Source organism: Acomys russatus, chromosome 2, assembly GCF_903995435.1.
Source record: "Acomys russatus chromosome 2, mAcoRus1.1, whole genome shotgun sequence".
NCBI lineage: Eukaryota > Metazoa > Chordata > Mammalia > Rodentia > Muridae > Acomys > Acomys russatus.
The window spans coordinates 38605405-38626651 of NC_067138.1; the positions used below are offsets into that span (position 1 = coordinate 38605405).

Below are 21247 nucleotides of genomic sequence, written 5' to 3' on the forward strand. Positions count from 1 at the left end.
CTACCTAAATTTGTGATGAAGAGATTGAGGCTATTTTGGGAGACCAACACTGTTCTTTTGAGTTTGTTGTAATAAAAAGGAAAATAACTATGAAATTTTGGAACACTACTTTTGGCATTTTTATTTACTTATTTCATCCTACCAAAGACTGAGGTGTTAAAATTAAGGGTCATGTGAATGTTTACTATGCATTTGTTGAGGAATATTGCAACCTGTCACTTGGACAGGAATTAGAATTTGCTTTTCCAGATGCCCATAACAATCACACTAAGTGGCCAATTTTAAATTTCTATTTTAACTTGCTTTTCAAACTCCCTTTGTAGTGCTTGGCTTTTTCTGACAGCACTGGTCTCTAAAATAATTTAAAGGCCATTAATAGTAAAGCATAATTTAGTCTATGGCTTCATATATAAGTCAATTTGTTAGAAATCATGAAATTGCATACTTGTATATAATTAAAAATAAAATATACAAGCATAGACTTAATATCTGGCCATTAGTGTTATCAATTATCCTATTGTTTTGGTAAATTTACAGATAATCACATCTAAGCTTACTTACAAAAATAATAGGAAACATACCATTGAAATCTATCTGTCATCTGTCTGTCTATCTACCATCTATCTTCATATAAATAGATAACATATTACATTTTAATGACCTGTTATCTCTCAAATAGAAAATTCACAATTTTTAAAGTTAACCTTGTATCAAAATAGCACAAAGCCATCTTACGCTTGGCATTTTGACATCTAAAACATGGTATTTGTGAAAAAAAATTAGATATCAAATTCTCATAATCTCGGATTACAATAAAAACAAGGCCCAAAGCATAACATCTTATGTGTGGCAATCCAGAAATGAGTTATTTGACTGAATTTTGTCTTTTTCCCAATTGTTTTACTTGTGTGGATTTCATTTTTTGCTGTATGAAGTGACTCTTTACCTTACTGATGTTTAAATAACTTTGGGGTAAAACTATGGGAAAATGGCACATTTGCTAACATTTATTGTATATGAGTTAGATGATTTTAATTTTTTACAAATGGCTTATAAATAATCTAAATCACTTCTGATAAAAGTGTTTCTCCATTTGTTAGCTTACAACAAAATAAAAATAAGTCCATATGAAATATTCTCATAAAAGGAAATAAAAGCATGATTAGTATTGAGTAAACTAAATCCACATGCATATTGGTGCCTATATAAAAAAACAAAGTGAATGTGTTTATTAAGAAAAATTAGAAAAGATAAGGGGTCAGCAAGTCTTGGCCGGTGGCAATGCAGTTGCTAGCTCACATCATTCCTATTGAAGGAAACAGCATCTATACACCAAATTTTGGCCAAAATGCCAGTATCTGGCCTCTTCTAGGCACTTGATCGAGATGAGATGGGCACTTCCACACATCGGCTTCAGACTTCGCTGTGATCACTGACCTTGCTCAAATTCTAGAAAAGAAGAGATAGAAACAAGCGCATATTACTCACACATATTGGATGCTCTGTACTACAGTGAAAGAATGGCAGTCACAGAAGCCGGGCATGCTGTCACTGAGACACAAAGTGCACATTCTCAGAAGAGTGAGAGCACAGCAATGTAGGAGAAAGCTCCATACTGCAGGTCGGACAGCTGACTCTAAAACCTGCTAAATGGCATAATCTCTTTGGCCTTGGTTTTCCTAATTCTGAAAATTGGCTAACTGAGGATATGTACCTTATATGCAATGGCAAAAGGCCTTTAGAATGTTCTAGAATGCAGTAGGTTCTCAATACATGTGAGTAATAATAATAATAATAGTAATAATAATTGTATTTTTGGAAACTACATAATGTTATGACTTAAGATGAGAGCAGTCACTGTAGGGAGCACTAATTCTGTCCAAGGGAGGAGAAAGGTAAAATGATTCAAAAGTTACAGAAAAATTGCAGGAAACTTCAGCTCTGAGAATTATTATAAATAAACCAACAAGCCAATATTGTACAGTAATTTGAGTACTTGTAGTTGTGTGATGACTAGACTCTGTAAATAATGTTTCAAAACACGGCAAGATAAATAAGTGTAGTGACAAGAGTATCTGAGCAGAAAATATATTGAAAATCTATATTTAGTATTTTTGCATTGGAGAGCCAAGGTCAAATTTCAGGACAGTGTGTCTTGGAATATAGCTAAGAATTTTCACCTACTAGGTGGTCATCACATTCCTTAAGCCATGACAACATTAGCAGATCCAACTTATTTAACAATTTTGTAACTTGCTCACAAAGTGGAATAGAATAATTCCTTTACTTAAAATAAATGCGTCAGATGCAAAGGGAAGTGTTCATAGATTTTTTTTTTTTAATCACGGGGGGGAGGGAAACTGTTATAAAACTTCCCAAGATTCTGTATTTTAGTTTTTATTACAACTTCTGCTTGCTAACTTAACCGACTCACCTTGTTTGACTGGATGATGCTTATTGCAACAGGTACTGAGTCAAAAAAAAGCGGTTTTTCAGTGTCTAGATCTCCGTAGTATGTCATTGCTTTTACCAAGGATGCTGCAAGAAGGCACAGGAGATGTAAGGGCACAGGGAGCAGCTGAAAGGACTCTCTCGGTGGGAGCTGATGACACACCCTTACCTGTACAGCTGGCTAAGAACATGTCGACACTCCTGCTCTTGCAATCTAGGTAAAGCTGGAAGAAGTAAAACAGCACACTCGGGGTTAGTTCAGAATAGCGGACTCAAGGGAATAAGCAGGCTTTGGAGAAAGAATTCCCAGGAAAGCAAGCAGTAAAAACAATGTTTCTGCAGTTAAACCGCCAGAGGGAGTCGTTGTGATGCAGTTAAGGACATAGCCAGCAAGCTCTTATAGATTCACACTGTGAAACATTTACTCTACAGAGACTAAATTTAGGAGCTCATGCTACCACTTCTTCAGAAAAATTAAAACATAATCTTTTCTTCCTTGTAAAAATTATATTCAATGGCTGTCAACAACATCTTCTATGGAAATTCAAGGCCCAACCTGTGGAAGTGCTGGAGGCTGCTGGCCTACTGACTTTACTACCTTGCAATGATCTAGGAATATTCCATCCATGCTGTAAGTCCCAGCTGTTAAACCTCATTATAACCTGTACCAATTTCCAGTGTTAAAGGTCCACCAAGTGAGAGATTCTAACCAGTGCACTGGTACACTAGGGCCTTAAACCCCCAGACCACTCAACCAGAAACGATTTATGAATGACTGATCTTAACTCACTGAAAGCAAAATAAGACCATGAAATTTGGCTAAAAGTGTATATAGATGTTCATTTACAGTTGGATGGAACTGGTTATGCAACAGTGATGTATTTCATATACAGGCCACAGGCAGCTGCATTTGCAATACAATCTAGAATATATTGTAACCATGTGTGGTACAGATAAGATAATTTCTCTCATTCTCCATCAGTAAGTCAATCTTTAACAATGAGAACTGTGGACTAATGAGAGTTGAGTATAGATGTAAAAAGGAAGTCAGACATGCACAAATGAAATGTGGGCTCTGACTTTGCCATTGAATAAGTGGGTCCTGCTTCTATAAGTTAACGTGATTAATTCAAGGTGACCTCTCAGTGTTTGGCTTTTTCTTAAGCCCAATGGAGCACAAACACGTTGCTGTTATGGATGGCTTGTTGATGTTGACAAATACAATCTGCAGTTCACTGAGCTGGCCTCAGCACCACCCCCGTCCCTGGTGGAAGAATAAATAGAGGCCATCCAGTTGCAGTCAACCCACAACCTCAGGATCAACACTTCTTTGTGCGGAAGTAACTAAGCCAGCAATCCAGAGGGATGCTGAAACACAAGGAAGCTGCCATGGCTGGAAAGGCCCTGCTGCTCTTGGCTCCAGTTTCCCAGGGTAGCTGGAACTAAGAAATCACCTTGGTTGCAAATAGATTTGAACTTTAAAAAACGGTTTTTAAACTTTTACGTGTGTGTGTGTTCGTTAGTACTATGTGTATGCTTGTGCTCACCCAGAGCACACGACAGCACATATTGGAGATTAGAAAACAAACAAAACAATTCTTTCATGTTTATGCAACTTCTGGGGATCAACTCAAGTTGTCAGGCTTGCCTGGCAAGCACCTCTACCCTCAGAGCCATCTCACTAGCTCAAGAAGTTACTTTCTCACGTGAGAACCGAAGTAATCGCAGTTCGCATTGCTGAGTGCTTATGGACTGTGCTGGCCACTCCTATACTTTGTTGCTTGTTTCCTGTAGGCTCACAAGGTGAAGAGTGGAGATCTCTACTTCTAGATTATAGAAAAGCAGAGGTGGGAGGCTGAGGAGATGGCTCTGTGGGTAAAGCACTTGTCACACAAGCTTACAGACCTCATTTTGAACCGTCAGAACACATCTAAAAGCTGAATGCAGAAAGCAGTACCATCCCTCTGCTCCCATGGAAAGATGAGTGGCAGAGACAGGGGAAAAAAATCCCTGGAACTCACATGTCAGCTACCTGGCATATGGCAAACAGACACTGTCTCACACAAGGACTGGGACCTGTGGCTGTCCTTTGGCTTAGACTCATGCACTATGTCACTCATGTGCCCTCAGTTACCCGAATGAAAGAGAGTGAGAGAGAGACAGAGACCGAGACAGAGAGAGACAGAGGGAGGGAAGGAGAGAGGGAGGGAGGACAGGATTTAGCTCCAAGCACAGAACTAGCCTAGCGTTTGCCTAGTGTGTGAACCCAACATTTTCTATCCTTCAAAATCTACATTCTTAACACAAATTATAATGTAGCCGTGATATAACAAACCCAGTACTAATAAGGGGGAATGCAGCATCCTCAGAGTTCAAGGAGTTAGTATCCTAGACGGTTTTTCTCTGCCCTAAAAGCATGAAAATTCACTTCCTGGCAGATATCATCCACAAGACCACTGAAATCTCAGTCTTTCCACTCTCCAGTTTTGACGCCCCCCCCCCCACCCTATATGTCTAGAATTCTGATGGGATTTTCTGAAACAAACCTATGTCTTCTGTGGGAAAGGTGTTTAGACTCCATAACTGAGATGGCCAAGGAATACTCCTGCCACTGAAGAGAAGGGAAGGAAATGGCCTGACCCAGGCCATGTACGTACATCAACAAGCGTGGAGACTCCCGTGTAGTCAAAAAAGGTCAAGCCACTGCAATCCAGGACCAAAGAACACTTCTCACCAGGGCAGGGCTGGGAAGCTTCTTCTGCAGAAGACACAGAAGCTCTAGTTAGAGCAAGCAAATTCTAGTTAGAATGACAGCAAAACAACACTGGCCTCGGTTCTATTGGTAATTCTGAACATTTTCCCTTTTTTTATTTTAATTTTATTAATTTGTTCAGATTACGACTCAATTGTTATCCCATCACTTGTATTATTTCTGAGCTCTGTTGTTGTTGTTGTTGTTGTTGTTGTTGTTGTTGTTGTTGTTGTTGTTAGACTGGCTGGAGAAATTTAAATGAGTCTGAAAGGCTATGTAGAAAGTTAGCGCTAAGCAACAGGGCAGGCATTGTGAATGGTGCACTGTCCACATCAACTGCTTCTTTGGCTCATAGTCCAGATGAAGAGCCCTGTTTGGGGATGTCTGAAACTCATGCACTTCAGTTTATATGTTACAGCAAAAGCCCAGGGCTGGAGAATATTCTGCAGCCTTGGAAGCAATCAATGCTAACATTAATTTTTACTTAATTCACAGTAAATCTGCATGTACAAAGCCGCAGGTTCATGCTGAGTTCTAGAAAAACCAATCACAGCCAGCTAAACAACAAAATCTGTGGTATAGAGATCAAAACAGGTGTTCAGAAAATAGGAAACAGACGTTGAAAATTGCTATATGAGAGTTGTTTTCAAAAAGGGAGAATTGTCAGAAAATTAGTGCAAAGGGCCTTCTGATGTATTTGAAAGTCTTGTCCAGACATAGAATTTGTTTCCAACTTTCAGTTTCAGATCATCTTGACTAACTGACTAAACTAACTACAGCAAATGTACTGTGTTTGAGGACTCTCCAAACATGAAGTAGATGGTAACAAGTAGACAGAGACTATTCTTTTCTTCAAGGAGCTAACAATTCAAATAGAATTGGCACAGAAATTATGGACGATTAAGTAGGAGAAAGTGAAAAACAATGGGAATTTATAACAGGGGGGGTTCTCCTTGGAGTGATCAGGCAATGCTATCCTTAATGGAAGCCTTGGAAGAAATGTCTGTTCTGGCTACAGGATGCACTTGAGAGCCCAGGATCCCTGGCTCCTCCAACTGCTGTGTCCACTGCATGATTGGCACTGAGTTCGGCCTTCCGCTTCCCTGCCCCCTCCCTCCAAAATTACAGAATGCGAACTGTTCCTGGAGACTTCCACTACCCCTCCACTGCCTAACACTGTCACCTGCACCTTAAACAAGATAGACTGCAACTACAGCTTAGGTCCACTCAGTCGTCATCGTTGTCACGAACCGTTAGCCTAACCTCAAGACTTCTCACAGAACAGGGATTCTTATTTATTCTCTCCCACAAATTGTGCTGCTGGTTCTGAGAAGGGAAAACACTGAGATGCAGGGAAAATAAAAATGTTGATTCTGAGTAAAGAATATTCATTCGACTTCACAGTTGATTGTTTATCTAGTCATATATACATTTTTGTACAATTTAGAAACCTTTTATACTACTAAAACACAAAAGTCCCTAAAAATTAAGTATCAGGTAATTAAAAATAAATATGTATGTGGCACACATATGGCATATATAATATATATAATAGACTGCATCTTTCTTGCTAAGTTAGACACTAAACATTTAGTAAGACTAATCATGCTCAGAGCACACACTGGAACCCAGTATTCGAGGGCTTCCCATGAAAGCCTTTTGAACATTCTAGTTTTAGGAAATAAAGTCTTAAGTGTCTACTTTAAAGTAGTAGTAGGTTAGAGACAACTCACACCACCTGGGTACGTATCTTGCGAGCTCCACTTTTAGAGTTCAGATATGGTAGAGATGTTTACACTATAGACATAGGCAAGTGCTACAGCCTTACCCCATATCTCAGGCTCCAAAAAATGTTAAAAAGCTAACAGGACAACCAGTGCTTAAAGGTGGATGCTTTTATTATCCCATCGCTCTGATTAAGTGAATACTCAAGGCCCTGAAATATTTCCTTTTAGAACTTAAAATGACAGTGGTGACAGATCTGCTGTGAAAACTGTTTCACGTTTATTCATGTGTTCAGCATTGTTTTGAAGAAATGACATAAAACATATTTCAAATTAAGTGACAAAATATACGTTTTGCTGAAATTGTCTTCAGAAACACTGCATATTTTAGAATACTAATGAATTATAAGGTTTTTTGATATTTCAAAGCCTTCATTTCTTATTCTCTTTTTCTTTGTGTTTCTGAGGTTACAATATAATTGTATCGTTTCCACCATCCTTTTCCTTCCTATAAGCCCCTCTCTTCACCACTTCATGGCCTCCTTTTTCACTAATTTTTGTCATTAATATTTAGAACATATATATGTGTCCTATATATAACCTGCCCAGTATAATGTTACTTGTATGTATATGTTTTTATTCTTTGCTAAAAAGCATACTAGTAATATTTACAAGATCTTACAACAATAAACTGCAACCTAAAAGATTGTTTGACTCACAAAACATATCAATACATTAATCTTCCTCAAAAACTATATGTTTTTATCTATAAACCATATGTCATCATTTTGAGCATCTCACTACATATCCAGGGCAAGAGGTTTATATAATCATGATATGTTTGTTTGCTGAAGTCATATTAAATCTTAGAACAGCTTATCAAGTCAGTGTTTTGGTAAGGCACTGCCGTGATTTTATTTGAAACTCTGAACTTAAAAGTGCTGATGCCCCAACACTATAGAGAGTTTTGGGTGACTGTTCATGCAGCAAACTGTCTCTGTCTTGTTCTCATTTTGCAAGCTGCTAACCTACACTTCCTGCCTACTCAGGCAATTAATTTTATTCCTTCTCAAGTGTCTGATGGGATTGAAGACCAAATAGTTTAGTTTTACAATTAAACTTAGTTGTTTAGGGGTTAAGATGTTTTTAGGACTGGATAGATGTTTCAAGTTGATAAAGATGAGATATGATAGATGTTTATTTACATTCCGAATTTTAGATGCACCAAGATAGGAAAGATATTTTCTTCAAGGCTGCCAAATAAAAATAACCAAAACACTATGAATGTAACACTTATATAATTCTTGATTGTTTCATGGTTCTTTTGACTGTAGGTAGTTTATTGTATATATGTGTAATAAATATATATATATATAAAACAAAAACAAAGCAGAAAAGAGATTTAAAAGGAATAATGTAGCAAGAAGATTTTACATATTTTTGAATTGAACTTTTTGCTTTATGAACAAAAGTCCCTAATAGTGAAATACTTAATTCAAAAAAAGTTTTAAACTTATTGATTACATAGACATCAATTTTTCTTAATACTCTGTTCTATGTTAGGTACACTCTTAGCATGAAATATATTTTCTTGGATAGAAAAATATTCTTAGATGATTCATAGTTAAAATATCATGTGTATAAGTGTATAAGCACTCATTGGCTGTGTCTAGATGAAAGGTCACACTATCATTCAGAGCAGCAAGTGTTTAATTGTATTATCCCATAATTCCAAAGAGCATATTCTATGTAATTACACCATACTGGGTACCCAGATCAAATACATCCAGAAAGGAGGAAATAATCCAGACTCACCATAAGCCCCAGGTCTGATTCATATTACTCCTTTACATTGATGCACTTATGGAGAATATCTGGTGTCCTATGTTGCCCAGAAGCACAGATTCTCTCAGCCTGTCTCAAACCCACATTCTGCCAGTCTTTGTCCCTGAAACCCAGCCTCACCCGTGTCGCATAGATTCATCCTTCCTGTTGCCCATAATTCTGTCTCTGACTTTTATGTTTGATCTTAGCTGACTTTGTCCAGTTATGTCTAATTTTTCCCTAAATGACCAACTCTCTTCAATGTGCAAACTTTGTGTTTTTATTGTTTAACCATTCACAGAATGGTGTATGGAAATAAGGACTCAAAATTCTGATTTATTTATAAAAAGAAGATATTTTATACAAGTAAAAGGGCTTCTTACAATACAGAAAATAAATTATTTTATCCTGTGATTATTCAGGGAAAAAAGTGCTACAATAAAACAACCTATGTGTAGATTAACAAGAGATATTGTTGATAATGCTACCTAAGTGACAAAAATAAATGATTAAATGGCATTGGAATATTTTTAAGAAAGTTTATTTTCTCTCTTCAACACTGACATATCTACATCACTGCTAAATCATATTCTCCATTTTTGTTATTGTCTTGTAATTATTCTATAACCTATATTGCTGTAGATTACTATAAAACACTTGGAGTTTATAAGTAGTGATATGAAATGTCTCTTTCATAATCTGATTCTGAGTCTTTTATTTTTATACATGATTTTTCTTCTTGCTTTTCTTTTAATCAAGTGTGCATATTTTCAGGCCATTCAAAATACGACAAGTCAAAGCAAAATATCCATCCATATATTTGTGAATAATTATTTAGGTAAAGTATTTCAAATAAATCAATTCATAGCACCCCCTTTAAGCAAAAATAATTCCTAAGAGTGAAGTTTCCTATTTATGCAGTTGAAAATTTAAATACAATGGCCATTCCTGATATCTTCCAAAAATAAAAATAATTTTCTTTTACCCATATTTCCTTGGCCCTGTCATTGAGCTCATTCCTAAATATAACCCTGTTTCCAGCTTCTAAGTAAATCAAGTAGCACAATACAAATCACACCATCCTAGACAAGAGGGTAAGGAAGGCACAGCTAACAGCAAATGAGGTAAGCTTGGAGCACCGGCAAAGGAGCCAACTTATCTATCCCCACAGGGCAGGTGGTAAATGATGGGCTTTATCTACAAAAAACAACATTTCAGAGAGACATTAACCATCAGGTGTGGGTGGGCAATTAAACCCAGACTGTGGAAGAAAGCTCTTTCCTGTGGAATATTCATTAACTCTTTTAATTAAAAAATATCCATAGTTGCATAATTTAAGAGTGCATTCCATTTACTTCAAAAGATCCCCGACAGTCTGTGAGTCATTTGTAATTTTTAAAAGTATTTTCTATTCGTATCAATTAACTACTGAGAAACAGAATTATTTCTCTAATTTCTAAAGGAACAAGGGGAGAAGAAACATTTCGAACAACCAACAATATTCTCTTTGGAAAAGCATGCAGTTCTTACTAAACATTTCATTCACAGATCTGTTCTCTCCCTAATCCCAACAGTCAATAATACAGATGCACTGTGCATATAAGCACCCTGTTAGCGAATGTGAGTGCAGTGGTGAACAGCGACGATAGTGCCTGCTTTCAATAGACTTGCAGGCAAATGGAGAAGCTTAGCTTGTAACTTGAAAGGCGATGAAAGCTGGAGAAGATAGAAAGTGCTAAGGAAGAACCAGAAGCAACAGAACAAAGCCCTCCCCCTCCCCAACACAAACATCTCCAAAGTCTGCCTCCTCATCCTCAGTACCTGTGAATATGTTACCTTACGGGGCAACAAGAACTCTGCATATTTAATTAAATTCAGGGTGCTAGCGCGGGGAATTACCCTAGACTATCCAAGTGTCTGGAGATCCAGAGTCTGAGAAGATGTGACGAAGAAAAAGGCATCGGAGAAAGACCTGAAGATGCCTCTACTGGCCTGAACATTAATGCCAGCATGAACCCAGGAACACAGATGGACCACGTTGGAAAGGTTAGGGGAATTTCCCAAAAGGAGTATAATCCAGCCATAACTCCAAAGCTATGCTTGTGGGACTCATTCCAAACCTCTGTCACTACAATAGAATGTAATAAATGTGTGCTGCCGTAAGCCACCAGCTTAGGATAATTAGAGCAGCAGTGATAGCAGTTTATATACCTGAGATTTTTATTTGAGGGTTAAGGATAGGGAACACGTTTCAGGAGAATGGAAGCTTGCTTAAACTTTGGGGTCCAACACAGCAGAAGCCAAGTAGTCTACTTCCTTAATCATTGAATATGCAGCACCTCTTACAATTCCAGGACAAAGGAGATCTTTTAAGAGTATGTAAAATATTGGCCAGGTGAATAATGACATGAAAAATGCATTAATGGAAAGCAGGAGTTAGGTATGCAGAGAGCTGGAGTGAACCTGAAGATTTTCTTAAGTGGGACAGGTGGTAGAAGGGCACACGGTGGGTTCACCATGGCAACAAAGACTCTACAGGCTCCTGTTAGCATTGTTATTGGATGACCTAAAATACTAAACATGCTTCTAGAAGGTCTCTTCACAAGTTGAACAAGTGTTGTCTTCGTTCAGAAAAATGCTATGGCTTCCATCTTCTTTTTTGTTGTTGTTGTTGTTGTTGTTGTTGTTGTTGTTAATTGTTTGTTTGTTTCAAGACAGGGTTTCTCTGTATGGCCTTGGCTGTCCTAGAACTCAATCTGTAAACCAGGCTTTCCATGAACTCACAGAGATCCACCTGCCTTTGTCTCCTGAATGTTGGGATTAAAGGTGTGTGCCACCATTGCTGGCATCTGTCTTCTAATTTACACAAATAGCTTATAGGTTTATTTAATCTGTTGTATGTCAACTATGAATCTAAAAAGTTTGTTGAAGAAAGGAGTATTTTTACTCTTTTCTCTTTTACCCAGTTTTTCTTGCTTGATGTCTCACCTTTATTGGGTCACTTTGGGTCCTATTCTATATCCCTTAATCCTGTTGAATGACTCCTACGTGGCTACATATCACATTAACTTACTAACCTCTACATTAAGTACAATTTCCTTTATAAATTCACACCCGGGTTCCATTGTTGCTTGCTTGAAAGCCTTAAGCTTTAGCATCATAATTTGTCTCCCAACAGAAAAAAAAAAAACAAAAAAAACAAACAAAAAAAAACAATCTTAAGGTCATATTGATTCATTTTGAATTCGGTCGAGGACGGGGGATCAAGTGAAACTGTAAGGTAATGAGACCAAGAAGAGGCTTTAGTGATGAAATTGCAAACAAGACCATAGACGGCTTATAAAAGTGGGAACACAATGATGTGACTGAATAAAGGGGCAGGAAAGGCGGAGGCAGGCTAAGCTGGTGATGATTAAGGATAAGCTAAGGTGTTTGAAGAAGTGAGAGAAGGAGGGTGGTATATGGAACATGGTAGACATGTTTTCTATCAGCACCCATATGTTTTGATATGCGTTTTCCTCATGAACTATCCTTTGCCCTGTTTCTTACTCTGACTTCTTCTTAAGATATTATATAATTAGGAGGAGTATTTGCTAACTTCCAAAGACATGAAGACGCTAGGGTTATCTTTTTGTTCTAAACTTTCTTCTGCTAAAAACATATAGCTTAGGGGCTGACAAGATGCCTTAGTAGTTAGGAGATGTCCTATTTTTACACAGGACCTGAGTCTGATTCCTAACCCCTACTGTAGGGTGGCTCACAACTGCCTTTGGTCTAGAGTTTCAGTGCTCAATACCAGCCTGTGGGGGTATCTGTACTCATGAGCACATGCCCCTATCCCCAACCTTCTCATGCACATGCAAATAATTAAAAATAAAATAAATAAAACTTGAAAAATTATCTACATATTAACTTTATATTGAGAAGTAAGTCAGCATGCACAATTTCCATTACTTATTTATTTGTTTGTTTGTTTTACAATTGCCATTATTTGAAATATGTTGAAACTTGTATCATAGTCCAGTCAGGGTCAAATCTCAAATCATGCTTGTAAATCTTGCTCACATTCACTGTGACAGATTTGTAAAATTTCTGCCCTCTCTTTTCTCGTTCTTACTCAATAACTAGTGATATTTAAATTATATAATATGTAATTCCATATCAACCAGTTAGGAATGTAGTCCTCTGGTTAGATATGATTTGGATTTCATTAATCCTGTCTTTTATCACCTAGTGTCTGTACTGCTATATGGTGTCACTCATACTGCACAGCTGTGCATTAGTATGGTTCTGCTCCTGGTGCACTCACACATCACCACCTCCCGTGCCTTTCAGTTTCTATATAATTGGAAGAAAGCCAACTCAACTAATGCTTTTACAGGAGAATAAGATTCTACAGAATAAGCATTGTCCTGGACAACTTATCAAGGACACGATGCTGGGGTGACCCACAAATACTGTATCATTTGGCTATGAAAATGTGTGATTTTAATTATTATTTGAAGCCTGCAATGCCTAGTTAACAAGATATGTAACCATCACTTCCTTGCCTGCCTTTAAAAGTAAGGCAAGCTGCAGTGGGGATGGTGACTTTCCCCAGCCTAGAAATGTGGCTTTTCACATGATGAAGAGCCCCACAGCTGGAGCTGGAGCTGGGGCAAAGAGTATAGGGCAGGACTTCCAGGCAGACAGAGACCAGAGATGCAGTGAGATACAGTGAGAACCACGTGGAGAGACAAGTGCCAAAGAAGTCAGGTTAAGTTAGCAGCTAGCTGAGTAAAAGGCCAACAGCCTTAAACAATATAGATGGCCTCGTGTATTAATGAACTTTAAGCAAGATCCATAAACACCCTGCAATAACATATTAAAACATTGTTACTCTTGCCAGACATTTAGCCAAGAAAAGCATGAGCCTGGAATTGATTAAGTTGTGTCAAGTAGAAATCGAAAATATATATGAGATAGTATTTGGGGGGAAAGTTTGATCTATATTAAGGCTATATAGAGTTCAGATATTCAATTTAAGGACAAGGAAAAGAAAAATGGAAGAACAGGGGATGGAGAAAGAAGTAGGAAGTGGAAGAAGAGGTGGAAGAAGACAGAAGAGAGGAAAAAAGAAAAGGGAGAAGGAGGCAAACGGAAGAGTAAAAAGAAAGAGAGGAGAAGGAAAGGTGGGGAGAGAGAGAGATAAAAAGCAGGATAAGGATGAATACAGGGGTGATGGAAAGAAGGAGAGAAGGAGAAAAAGATTCTAGTCAGAGAACAAGGACGTCCCTGAAGGTTCAGGGGCCGACAGAGAGGGAGAAGGGGTTTTTATCCCCTGGTGGAGATTCAAGTCAAAACATGCAAACTCCATTTTCCTTACAGCAGACTCACCATTGCAGTTGCCATTGGACAGGGAACTGAGCAGGGTGTTCTGTTCACACTGAAATGAAAATAGATGTAAAGAACAAAAATTTTGTGGAACAATATAACTGCCAGTGAAAAACACCCCACATTCCTTTCTCCGTGGCAGTAACCACACTTCATCCCACCAAATGCCTTTCTCCAGGCTGGTTCCAGATGCTGTGTGCAGAGAACAAGGAAAGGAAGAAACCATTATGGGCTGGATGTAAGTCTACATCAGTTCAGTAGAGACTTTGCTCACTGAGTCAGATGTTACAACATTAGTCTGAATGACTAAATTTGTTTTGATCTGAAGTCAAAAATCATTTCATACACATTAGCCCCATGAAAATGCCTGAGAAACATTCATGACTTGCTGGATGTCAGAAAGTGAAAACAAAGTGGTTGCGTATCATGTACATAGAGTTCAGCACCTTCAACAGTGATGCCATGGAGGAAGCACTCTATCTGTTCATCCAAAAGAGTACTGTTTTTGTTTTTTTGCTTGATTATGACAATGACTATTCTTCAGTATTTACTCTAACGCCAAGTTTTGATGACATTAATAACTGAATCTTCAGAAGCATTCTGTGAAGTTACCAATCTTGTGTTCCATTACGAGGTAGTGAAAAAACAGAAAAGCTAGGAACAGCTCAGGCTAGAAGCAAAGATAATGCCTTTCCAAGTTTCTACTATCAGTCACAGCTTCTCTTGTGCCTTCATCCTTAAGGCAGAGGGCAGAATCACCTCCTCGACGTGTCGTCCGGTACTACAGATTACACATTCCTGTCAGATGGTTTCCTACATTTCCAACATCCAATCTCCCTTTGTAGTATTTAGATAATGAGGTCTATTACTGTGTGATTGTATCATAGGGACTAGCCTTCGACAGATGTTACTTTCCTTTCTTTCTCTGGACTCTCCTGCACAGAGGAATTTTTAATAATTAATCTAGATTCTCTATTTTCAGGAGGTGAATTATAACTTCTCCAGCTCCTTATAGTTGGGTTGAAGACGTTGACTTTCTTCCATAGCAATAGAGAGCATAGAGAGGGCCAAAAAAAAAATGGATGAACTTTATCACATTGCTTAGGGAATTAGTATTACCATCAGCAGTAATCAGCCTTATTTGTATTATATACCTGGGCTAGGACGTGGGCTCTGCCCCTATACCGTTCCCTCCCCAAAATCATAACCCTAGTTTTATCAGGCAAAACACCAAGCAAATCCTAATACAGTGGTATTCTACAAAATACCTGGCCAACCCTACTCAAAACGTTCAAAAGCTTTAAAACTAGAAAATTTAGGAAAGTATTATAGGCAGGAGAAACACAAAGAAGCGTGATAATTAAATGCAATGTGACACATTAGCTAGGACCCTGGAGGTCCCTTCCCCCCCCTCCCCCGCCCGAACAGAGGTACTAGACAAAATTAAGAAGACAGAATAAAACATGAATTTGTTAGCTGTAGCTGGAAAAGAAGGCATTAACATCTCAGTGTTCTGAAGTATAAAGAACCTATCCTATCTTCTTAGCTTTTCTATAAATCAAAACTGTCAAAAAATAAAGTTACTTTTTAAAATATATTTTATCTCAGCAAAGTGCCAACTATAATCACATTATGCCATACTGGCATAAGCCCCCTCTAGCTGAAACATAGCTTTACAAATGACTGATAGCCCTAATTGAAGGTAGGCGGGAGAAGGCAGTATCAGGAACACAGGTTCATTTTAGGCAGTCCTAGATACACACTCACTGCAGGGTTTTAGGCAGAAGATATTAAATTAGACAAACACATGCTCAAAGATATAAGAGAAACTATCAAGGAAATCCTTGTGAGAAAGACAGTCAACCAAACTAACAATCTTAGCTAAGACTGCACAGCACTCAGAGCACTGGGCAATCCAAGTACTATTCCAAGTGTTGTGCATATTTTACTCTTTGAATCATCTTTATTACAAGTGAGCAACCTGAGACATAAGCTCACAGCACAGCTGGTGAGTGGCAGACACAGGCAGCTTGGCTCTGAAGCTCAGGCCCTGGACATTTTAGAGGGCTCAAGCCCTCAGAGCTCAAGGGCAAATTACACATCACATTGACTCATTCTGGTGCACATTTGGTTCAGTGTCTCTGATCACTGAGGTTTCTTACAGGAATAAAGAGAGCTGGGTGCTAATGAGGCTATGGTGCACACCGGTAATCCAAGCACTTGTGAGAATGGAGCAGAAAGGTCACAGATAGCATAGGGAGACTCTGTCTCTGCTTTAAGGAAATGAAGGCGAAGTAAGGAGTGAAAAGGAAGAAAAGGAGGAGGAGGAAGAGAGAGGGACAATTTTGTAGTAATGTTATAATGGGAATAGCAATAATTTGTGCTTTTCTGAAATTGTTTATTATGCTCCATATTCTTATATTTTTGGTTGTGAGTCCAGCCTTTAACAGCTGAACTATCTCTCCAGCCCTATACTTTGTATTCTGAAAAACTAGATTAGCACATATTTATTTTAGGACCATGACAAATTTCTTAAAAATATTAAATATTGTCCTATTTTCAGGTTATATTATAAATGAATAGACAAAAAAATATTAGGGTTTCCCCCAAGGAACAGGTCTATAAACACATTTGTACACTATTGCTTTGTTCCTGAGAACATTTTGACCTTTCGTATTACACACATCATGAACCTGGCACTCCTACCTTGCTGACATCATCAAGTGGTTGGCTGCTGTCATTTTCCTTTAGGATTATTTTCATTAGATCAGCATTAAATTTCTTTGCATTCAGGAAAACAAGTGGGTTGTTTATTGAGATGATTTTTATCTGTTGCAAGGTTTCCTTTTAAAGGGGGGAAAGGGGAAAATATTTAGAACTCTAAATCAAGTCTTAAAAACACAAAATATTTAAACAAACAACAAAGAAAAAACAAACAAAAAAAAAAACCTAAATTTTAGGAGTCAACATATTGCTCAATTGTGGATACAATTTCTTAGCTAACATTTTTGTTATTGAATTTTATTTGTGAGTCTTAGTTGAATACCGTGCATATCAATGAAATATGCACTTCTGTTTTGAGAACCATTAGTAATAAAATAAGTGCACAGCTTTTCAGGAAGCATCTTTTATTCCTACCCAGTGGGTCCTAGTGACGTAATAGCCTAGAGTATCCATCCTCCCAAAAGTACCTCATTTACTCAACCTGTCAAACTTTACTTACTTTTTGTTATTTTACAATGATGGAGATGAAGCCCAGAGGCTATCGTATGCTCTCATAAGCACTCTGCTACTGAGGACATCCTCAAGTACCCATCAGTACTCTAATAAAACTGAAAATGTGCCTCAAAGTGTCAACTATCATCTTTTTATACAACACTGATATAAGCTCCCCTCTAGCTAAAGTATAGCTTGCAAATAATTGGCAGACCTAATTGAAAGAAAGCTACAAGAGGCAGTATCCAAAACACAGGTTTACTCGGGCAGCTGTTTTAATTTGCCAGATTATGGATAAGGGATGGGAAAATGGAGAAGAAAAGGTTTCGATACAAAATGTGCCCATCTGCTCAGATTTTATTGACAGCACTTAGTGCTGTGTAACCAAAACTCCCTTTTCTGTGACTTTGGGACAGGTATCCCATTGAGAAGATGGTCAGTCTTGTGTAATGGTAGCTCCATACCAACCAAGCAAGACATTACTCCTTCAAGCTTTTGTATTCCCATAATAGAACAGATGCAAAGAATAGCCATGCAGGCATAATTCATAGAGCTCATTGTTTGCTCGTTTCTAAAATAAACATTTAAAACACACATTTCAGAGTCTTTAAAATTATGAAAAATACTTCAACTCTAGGAAGTGAGGTATTACTACAAAAATTCAAGGTAGCTAAAAGATTAAGCTGTCAAATCAACTTTTAATCTAGAGGAAACCACTTGGAAACAGAAAATAAACAATATTTATGTTTGTCACATACAGTCATCAGATTTTATTTCTCTGGTAGTTTTAGGTTGAAAAACTAAACGTTTGTTTAAAAAAAAAAAAAGATTCAAGTTGCTACAACTAGAAATTCTCAGAACTGAGTTTGTTGAATGAGAAGAGATATTCCCAGTTAGAATGGGAATTTTGCATGAAGAAGAAGTTTAAAAAGGGGTGGGGTGGGGAGATAACAGTGTTTTAGATCAGATAAAATTTTCATTCAACTGTTTATATGCAAATTACATTTGATCTTATCCAAATGTCTTAATTTAACGTAAAATATTATAAAACTATTAAGATGTGACATTTTAATAAAACTGGGATCTTTATGAGCAAAGGTGCTTGTATGGGTGGCAAAAGAAAGAAACTTCTAGCATTTGCTTCTGTCCTACCAAAACCATCACTCACTCTGAAGTTATTCAAGAAGGCAAGGACTATGCACTTTGTTCACCAGTGATTTTTGAGAATGAAAAGTCATAAATCTAATATTATATTCTGTTTCAAAGACAAGAACATCAGTCGGGGATGATGGAACTGTGGGTTAAATTCCCATGGGAAAAAATATGGAAGGAAAAGAAAGGCTGACTTGGTTGAAAACTTGAGCCTGGGACACCCTCCAAGGCTCTGAACCAAACAGCCCTCTGTGAAGCAAATCTCGTATTAAAAGAACAAACCATTCTCCTGGGTGTCACAGAAAGACTCCTGACGTCACTTCCTGCTTTCAGGCTACCTGGAAAGACCTTGACATTGGTCCTTTTGGAAGGAGGCCAGTTCTCTGTGTTCTGAGAGGAGTCACAAGGCAATGAAGGAAGTGAATATGAAAACAAGGAGAAAACATTAACCAAACACTCACCGAGCAGGTTCAAAGGGAGGACAACTTTTAAAAATGGGCAAAAGTGATTCAAGTCAACACTTATGTTGTTACTATTTTCCCCCACTTGAAACTTTCCTGGTTGTTCTTTAAAACCTGAAGCTAGAACAGCCCGTTCCTGCCTACTGAGTTCTACAGCTGGCCTTGATGCACAGCTAAAGGCAAAGATCCTTGGAAAAACTCAGGGGGCCAGAAAATAAAATTTAAAAAACAAGAATGTGGGAAAGGAGCCAGGCAGTGGCACATGCCGTTAATGCCAGCAATGGGGAGGTAGAGGCAGTCAGATTGCTGTGAGTTCGAGGTCAGCCTGGTCTAGAAAGCATGTTCCAGGACAGCAAATGTTACACAGACAAACCCTGTCTCAAAAAAGAAAATAAAAAGGGGGAGGGAGGGGGCCGAGGAGTAAATCAAGGGGTGGGTTCATGGGGCTAAGAGGAAGATAAGAGAAGGTGAGGTGAAAGCAATCCTGTATGAAATTGTCAAAGAGCAACTTTAAACTTTAAAAGACAATGGAGCTCAAACACTACCACATGATGCCCTTACACATGAGCAAGGCAAACCAGTTTATATAAATTGCCTTTTTATGAAAGTATTCCCCTCTGCATAATTCCAAACTATTCACATTCTAGATAGAAACTCGGACTTAATTACTCTCAGCTAATAATTAAGGACCACTGTATTTTCAAATAACATTTTAAAATTTCTTTGAGAATTTCATACATGCATGTATGTATATTATATATATGTGATCATATTCACCACCCCAACACTATGTTATTAAAACAGCAGTGCATGAATGACTTGTTTTTTTTCTCTATTCCCTAATTTTCTTCATCATTTAAGAACAAAAAAGCTATCAATTTGGCTTATTTTATGTAATTTAGTAGTGTAAAAGAAGTCTTCAAATGCCTGAAGTAATCTCTGCCACAAGTCAACTGTGACCTGAAATTCTATGAACCATGGTGTGATTTAATTAGAAACCTAAATTCAAAGAGATTTACTTTTTCTCCCATGACTTATTGCATGTCTGTCGTGCACTGCCACGTGTGGTGCTCACATGAATATCACTGGAAAGCTATACCTGTTAAAAATGGAATGATGCTGCCAAAGAATATAATGTGTCTGATTTTGTGGCCCTTCAAAACTGTGTCGTCCACAACTGTTAATGCTTGCACAAATAAAAAAGAAAGTTAGACTTACCTCATGCATCTCTGTCTTCACTTTAAAGTCCATTTCTTTCATGTTTGTTATGCTTATAGTCTTTGCCCTAAATTTGAGGCAGATGAAAGTTACAAGTCATTTCCTGATCACTGTATTAACAGAGAAGAATCAAAAGAAGAATCAAGAGCAACTGGTTGTTTTATACTGAAATTTAGAATTTGCATGGATTGTACGCCATGGTGATTTGTCTATAGGATATTGGTGAAGCTACTGTTTGTGAGGATAGTCTGTAGTAGAACAGAACAACAGAGATATCTAATTAGAAATGAATATATAGAATGTATCTTATTTAAGTCTTCAGAATCTCACAGCCCCAAGCTGTAAGAGTTATACTGATTAATAAAAAGAATAAAATGAGAAAGGGCTAAAGACTATATAGTACCTAATAAATCTTATTAGAAGAGTGGAAAGAAAGGGACTCACTGGCAAAAAAAACAAGATAATAATCTGTGTTTGATGGTTCTATACAGATGAATGTATGTTTTATGCTTTATATTTTATTTTTACTTTTTAAAGGTATAGGCTCAGAATAATCCATAGATAATTCCAGGGCTACCAAGAGAATGGAGATAACACCTTGTAGATGACCTCTGGGAATGTAGGAAAGGAATTGTTCAAGTGGGTGAGTGGGTTAATGATGTCCAATCAAAGGACAAAGCAATGAGGTGGGTCCTTAGCAAAGGACGTGGCTTCCAAATGGTGAAGGTGATGATTACAGTGCAAGTTCACATCTTATTTAAATCTGTATCCTTTAATTTGTCTTTAAAGGCTATAATAAAGTATATAACCATGAGATTTATTTATTTTAACAGATGTTATGACATTTGTTACAGTTTGAAGCTTAAATGGCCCTCAAAGGCTTGGTTGCCAGCTTATATTGAGAATGGAAAGCAGAAGAAGCTTTAAGAGTTGAGGCATAATAAAGGGGAGTTAGATACGGCAAGTGTGTCCTTGAAAGTGATATTGACACCATAGCTCCTTTCTCTGTTTGTTTTCCAAGTACTTAGAAACAAACAGATTTATCCCACCATGCACTTCCACCATGGATACACTAG

The 21247-nt window shown here is 37.6% G+C and overlaps 1 protein-coding gene across 2 annotated transcripts in view; it reads right to left on the bottom strand.

Annotated features, from left to right (window-relative positions):
• Window positions 1–2458: 2458 nt before the first annotated feature.
• Slc26a7 (solute carrier family 26 member 7) overlaps window positions 2459–21247 on the bottom strand; it is a 101153-nt gene continuing 82364 nt past the window's right edge. Inside the window, exons 13-18 of one of the 2 annotated variants that reach the window (XM_051160516.1) lie at window positions 20172–20238; window positions 18775–18882; window positions 16831–16968; window positions 14128–14176; window positions 5109–5209; window positions 2459–2675 (exon numbers count right to left, since the gene is read on the bottom strand). In XM_051160516.1, the coding sequence (XP_051016473.1) occupies window positions 2493–2675; window positions 5109–5209; window positions 14128–14176; window positions 16831–16968; window positions 18775–18882; window positions 20172–20238 (646 nt within the window). In that variant the 3' untranslated portion in view covers window positions 2459–2492. The remainder of the gene's footprint in view (window positions 2676–5108; window positions 5210–14127; window positions 14177–16830; window positions 16969–18774; window positions 18883–20171; window positions 20239–21247) is intronic. The other variant, XM_051160520.1, reaches the window with a different exon arrangement.